The 6,800-nt window shown below is 30.1% G+C and overlaps 1 protein-coding gene across 11 annotated transcripts in view; it reads left to right on the top strand.

The window, feature by feature from the left end:
• The window catches only part of LOC107436973 (uncharacterized), a 264,017-nt gene that overhangs the window by 168,949 nt on the left and 88,268 nt on the right, over window positions 1-6,800 (top strand). For all 11 annotated transcript variants that reach the window (XR_011637864.1, XR_011637865.1, XR_006225062.2 and 8 more), the window contains exon 12: window positions 5,665-5,887. Coding sequence is in view for 3 of the 11 variants with exons in the window: in XM_043041297.2 (XP_042897231.1) it covers window positions 5,665-5,887 (223 nt within the window). In the remaining 8 variants the exon portion in view is untranslated. The remainder of the gene's footprint in view (window positions 1-5,664; window positions 5,888-6,800) is intronic.

Here is a 6,800-nt window from a genome sequence, read left to right as displayed (position 1 = left end):
GCAATGTTGACTTCATTTTAATTTGTAATGAATTGAAGACAGAAAAAACTATTTTACCGTAATATACACATCTGTAACAGCAAGTGATCATGAAATTGTAAGTTATGTTGTTGGTAATTGAAAGGTAAAAATTATTCAGAAATTGTTCTTCAAATGCTTGGCGTGTTCTGCTTCAATGTTTGGCATGTTCTGGTTAGTTTTTTCAAGTTCTTCAGCTGTTCCTTAGGGAAATTTTGATTTTTATTTGCTGCTAAGAAAATGGCGTCCGTCATAGCCGATGAGTTTGATGGAACTAAATGAAAACGTGATAAATTAATGTCTGATATTTACAGGCTCCCGATAGAGGGCGTACTCGAGCGTTGCGATCGCGAATTATAAATAACCTATCATTTATAAAGTTGTAGGCTTAACCGTGCTTGAAATTCCTTACCTTAAGACAGAATATTTTTTTAAAAAAAGTAATAATTCAAAGGTACTTTAGGGTTGGAAACTATATTAGTCAAACAGAAAAGAAGTTTTGCAAAATTTAAAAATTAATTTCAACATATTTCTTAGATATAATTTATATGAAATATTATGCCGTAATTTTCAGGGTAAACCGTGATTCTTCTTTTTTTCAAACTAATACACAAATAACATAGAATTTCAAATCTTTTAACTATTAAAGCATTTATTAGTTTAATTATAAGAAATTTCGAACATATAATTGTCTGGAAATAATAATGATAAAAATGCTCATTTTAGTTATTTGTACTAGAAAGTTTTAATAAAATTTTATGACTCCTTTTTGAAACTATATAAACGGTCAAGAAAATAATGTTGAACGTAAACAATGTGAAAAGAAACATATTTTCAAATAAGAAACATTTTTTTCAAATAAAAGAAGTATATATATATATACTTCCTTCATTTGAAAAAATGCAAGTTTCTACTTCAACTATAAATGGCTATATAACCTCTCGAATGCTGAAAATATACTTCCAGATTCATATAAAATTAAATTAAAAGGCCTTTTGATGGTATTTTTAATTTTTTTCACCGGAACTTCGAAGCATTTATTTTTTCTAGAAAAGTCACCTTCATCGCACGAAAGAAATATTTAGAAAGTATTCAACTTTTGGAATAAAGCATTAATGGATTCGAACAATTGGAAGAAAAAAAAACTTAATGAATACATCGATACGATAATGACCAAAAGAACTGAAATCATTACTTCAAAACGTAATAACTGAACCTTTAGGAATATTTTTTAAAAAGGTTTAAGCTAATCCTCGTGTACTTGAGTAGTTTTTAGTTTAACAGTTAATTTCAGATTTTTTTTTTAAAAAAAACATTCCTTTTTTAAATTTAAAGCAAAGAATAAATGAAATGTTTCTAATTCGTTGATTCAATATTTGAGAACTACTACTAATTATGTAAAACCTCAAATTAAATTTTAGTTTTATACTATACAAGGGTTTTATAATATTTTATTACATCTAAAAAAAACTTTAACTATTAAGCATGTTATTAAGCTTTAATCATAAAATAGTCTAATACTTTTAATAACTAAGCATAAATTTAACATTTATGTTTTACATGTCTTTCAATTAAAAAAAATTGGTAGCTTTTTTATTACCCGAGTATTTGAAAGATAACGAAGATTTGAAAGATAACTGAAACTGTAAGGATATTGAAATTGTTCATTCACTGTGGGAGCAACGTTGGCCCACCTAATAGGGTGCCCCTGAAAGAGAGGCCAACAAATCTGTCCTGTAAATGCCTGAATTGACGAAAAATGTTAACACAGGTGGGCATTGGAAAAAAAATATTCCAGAATAGCGTGACCAAAGTCATTAAACTATAAAATACATTGAGAAGCACGAATTTAGTAACTTCATGTTTTAAGAAATAACTTTCAAAACCAAAAGCAATTTATTATCTAAAAAAATCTAGTTTAAAAAGAATTTCATAAATTATTAAGCACCAAAGAATATTAGAACTATGCGTTGTAGAAACTTTGTTTTCATTTTAACATGTTCTTCAAAAATTGACTTGAAAAATCGAAATTCGTTTATTCTTTTTGGAAAGATTCAAATGTTTAGAAATGATTTCTCAGACTGATTTTAATTCAGTAATATCTGATCATCTGAATGCCTGTTCTGAAGAAACAAAAAAGCAAAAAATAATAAATTTTATCAATCACTATTACGCACAGTGGGACAAAATCAGAAAAATGCGGTCAAAATTAGAAAATTAACTTCAATGTTCTAAAATTTGATCACCTATAAGTTTTTTGGGTCACTGATTTCAAATATGAAGTCAAAATTTCAAAAAAACAAAATGGCGGATCCAAAATGGCGGAGGATTATTGAAAAAATTGTAAATAAATAAAATAAAAATATTTACTAGTAGTTTTTGAGATCTTTGATTACAAATTTGTGGTTAATAATTTTAATAAATAAAGTAATGGATGTAAAATCACAAATATTTATCAAAACAAATTTAAACTAAATAAATTGAATCAAAATATTTAAGATTGTTAATTACAAATTCGATTATCGAATTTAAAAAAAAATAATGAATCTATTTTTCTAGATATAAAAAATTTTGAAAATGTTATAACAAAAATAATAATCTCAAGTTTATTTTTATAATTTTTTTCATTAATTTTATCATTATTATAAAATTGACACGAACTATAAAAATCGATATATCAGCCAAATTCGCAAATATTCGCAGCTAATTTTTCTTTAGTTCTTGAGTATATATACCAAACAAATGTACACATTTCTTTTTTACCTCGGCAACGTAAGGCTTTTTTTATAGAGCACCCTAAAGTTACAATTTCATTGTACAGGGCAGAAATAGGGAAATGGCTCTGGTTTCAATAGCATTTATGTAAAATAATGAAATCATATATATCTTAGAAATAAATTTATGTATAAATCATGCATAGTTTTAATATTTTTATTTACTATAAGGATTTATCATATTAGTGAAAATTTAACTAAAAATGTAATTTTTTTTTTATTTTGATTTTGTTTCCATTTAATTGCTATTTCCATTAATAAACCAAAAAAATAAAATACAGTGTCATATTCCTTGGACATTTTACTACAAAAAACCATATTGAGATTTTTTCTTCTTATAACTTCATTTTTTTAATTTTTGACCGCGAAAAATGATTTTTGTTCCACAGTGTTACGTGATCATTCTCAAAATTGAAAGACAACTTAAAACTGTACTTGCTATTGTTGGGCAAACATAAAATTACACTATTGACTACACTTTTTTTGTTTTCTGTTACATGAGATTTTTTTTAACGAATCTAGGGAATTTTCACGTCACTGATTTAAAATCTTCAATTAGTTTCTCTCTGAAAGCTATAGTTTTCTTTCTTTTTTTTAAAATCTCATTTTCAGTCTACTGTTTGTCAAAATATTTTCAAAGTTTAAAAATGTTATATGTAAGAGGGAGGGGGCTTCTACAAACTGTTTCTTTACTTGCTTCTGAGCAGGTCATAAATAGAGGAAACTCCTCGTAGGATGTCATTCCTAAGCAATTTTAATCCTTCCCCAAAAGTTTCTCGCAACATTTACGTCACCCCCTCTTAGATATAGCATCTGTGCATTTCGACAAAAAAATAGGCTAAAAATGTCATTTAAAAAAATCTGTAGCTTTAGAAGCAACAATTTCAGATTCAAAATCCCCACATCCGAATGAAGCAAGATCAAGTATATTTTATAAATATTTGTTTCCCAGTGTTATTGATGGCGGCGAACATTTTATATTCTAGCAATTTACTGGATGAATTTACACTTTAGTAAATAAGTTATATTTCTTACAATTACCGTTCCATTATTTAATTTTTTAATAATTTTTTTTTAAGTTTTAAAAACAACTATTCTATCGGTTTTTAAGAAAAAGGAATTAAAAAAAATATTCCGAGTTACTTATAGGAATCGAGTTGATATAGTCTCATCTAATTTTACAGGAATTATATTCATTTCATAATACAGTTTATCTTAAAATGCGTAACAAAACTTTACTTTGATATTGGTACAGAAAGTAGTTATGTGCCTTTGATGTTATTATTGATATTCAAAAACCACCGCTTTTTTATCTGCTTTGTTTAAAAATTTCATAAGAAAATCTTGAAATATTCAAGATTAACTTCTCTAAAAAAAAATGAACACCATACTTGGAAAATTGCCTGAGACATTATCAGGCTGAAGCTAATACTAACCGAAAAGCTTATTTTTCACGCAACTCTCCAATGGGATACCTGCAAGTGACGCAATGTAAGTATCTCGATCCTGACTGTTTGTTGAAACGTGGCATTTGTTTACGTTAGCAGCTGTTCTTTCCATTCTATTTCGAGTCAGCCAAGGCCGAAGGTATTAATTCTCTTAAGTGGCACATTCTATGTTCTTTCACAAAGATTTCAATTCTTTCACTAAGTGTTTCTTACTTAACACAATGACAGACATGAAGCCACGTATAGCATAAACAAACTAATTATGCATCGACTCTGCCAGGTACACAAAACAAAAATATATCGCAGTTACTATAAAATACGCAAACAAATAATAAATCTAAGTTAAGTAAAAGATGTAGATGGGAAAGAATTATATATGTACAAATTTGACGTGCGATACGGCTCAGTATTTAATTGACTTCACATTAATTAACATTCTAACTTATGTGGAGAAACCAAGCTCAATTTTAACACGATATTTTGTTTATAGGCGATCAGCTGGAGATGATGTCATAGGTCTGGGCAAGTACCCAATTGAAATCTTTAAATGATTTTCAGGATCGAGGTCACCACTTTCACCCACTGTCCATATTTCAGGACCCTAGCACAAATAGTTCCAGATTTATAAGAGATTCAAGTCAACGTTCAAGACACAAGAACAGACAAATATATTGAGTTGAAACAAAAGTTGGAGAGGGGGAAAAAAAGCGCTTCAAAAGCATAGCTAAAAGAAAAGTATTCACGTGACTTGATATAATTTTCAAATTACGAATTGGGTGGTGTTATCCCAAGTTAACGTTTGCCTGAGTTTACATGACACAATGAACCAAAAATAAATCTAAAGAACATGCAATGAACTCGAAAATTGTTTTTGATCACATAATACTGTAAATTGACAAGCATTTCTAATGTTAACTTTTGAATCATTTATAAGACATATTCATTGGCAGTTTAATTTGAATTCATAATGCTTCACGAAAGAGAAAATTTCTTTTTGTTTATTGTTTTTTTTTAAACTAATTTTATGATCGAGGGCTAAAATAAACCCTAGTACTCACTGTTCACGTTTCAGAGTACTAACACAAACGGTTCTGGTGTTATACAGACTGACATGCACATTCATTTTTCTTTTATTATTATTGTAGTAGTACCTAATATTGGTTTACGTCAGACTAAAGCAACACAACGACGGACTCTCGATTAAGAGACTCTTTTCAAAAATGATCAGCAATTCCACACAGCTTTCCTGTATTGCAAAACGTTTTCACCGCTTGGAAATACATAGTAAAGAAGAGTAATTTGTTTTAATCAGGTTAATATGATTATAGCTCTGAGATTTTCGATCTTATTTCGAGAAAGCCTTTGTGATATGGATGTCCTTTGATGCATGTTTAAGAAACCTCATAATTGTGTTTTAATTCTAGACGCCGTATCACTGACCCTGACCTATCTGGGCTACTCTCGCAATCCTCATGGCCAGAGACGTCTACATACGACCCTATTCGGAAGCTTGGCTCCACGACGTTGCCTTTGACGTCCGGCGGAGGTCGGTTAGGCGGCCCACAAGCCAGGCGCAACAGACACAGGAGACACGCCTCCGACACAAAACTATCCATGTTTTCCTCACTCGGCAGGGATGACTTCATGGTAAGTGATGTTCTAGAATGAAATACTCTTCATTACTAGCCGCGCATCCTTTTTCATTCAGAATACATTCTGTGAACAATAGTCTGTTGAGGCGTCACTCCCACCGCTGGTTGGAAGTCGTGAATTAGATCCTGTTAGTCGAGAAAACAACTGGCGAGTATACACAGCAAAGTGTGCCTTAAATAAGTGTCTTAAGATAAGTGAAAGAACGGGTCGTGGCAGAACGTTCTTTCGTTGGTTCTGCTGTGTAATTTTGGAGAGAGGGGTGCTAGCTCAAGCGCTGTCCACGTCGTCTGCCCAGGATCAAAATTAGTTGGTATTCCTATCGTGTATTTTAAAAAATAGAATTCTAAAAACGAGACTAAATGCTTGATCACTGTTGGGTGATGTGATGTGTGAGCAATGACTGGGTCTGCTTAAGTTAGAATGTAACAAATATTCACGGGTCTAAATCCTAATGTGGACATTAAAACTAGTTGCTCTCTTTTTGTTTCTATAGCACTGTTTTACGGAGTCTATACAATAATAGACTACGCATGATGAATAGAGCCTCTTAAATGTTTAATTTTCTTTGCGCCCATTTCCCTCAGCTTTCAAAGCTGGGGAAAGGTTTCGTATTGATAATTGAACAAATTCTATTGTTCAAAGAGTTCTGGTAGTTTCCATGTGTTAAAAAAATTCAGTCCTTAACAGAGGTGTGTATTGTCTTTTTTATTTTGATTTTTATTTCATATTGTGGCAAATACTTGTTTTTTATCTGTAAAGTCGGTTATCGGTTAATTTTGTACGTCATAAAGAATTATTTTGCATTATACTTGAGGTGTACTGTATGACATGCGCAGTGTTAATAATTTTTTTCATTTAGTGTATTTTTAAAAATGTAAGTAAAATTGAATTGAAAAATACTATATAT

This window comes from Parasteatoda tepidariorum, chromosome 10, assembly GCF_043381705.1.
Source record: "Parasteatoda tepidariorum isolate YZ-2023 chromosome 10, CAS_Ptep_4.0, whole genome shotgun sequence".
NCBI classification, from domain to species: domain Eukaryota; kingdom Metazoa; phylum Arthropoda; class Arachnida; order Araneae; family Theridiidae; genus Parasteatoda; species Parasteatoda tepidariorum.
Note: the sequence above shows the minus strand (reverse complement) of the source record. Positions and strands in the feature narration are given on the sequence as shown.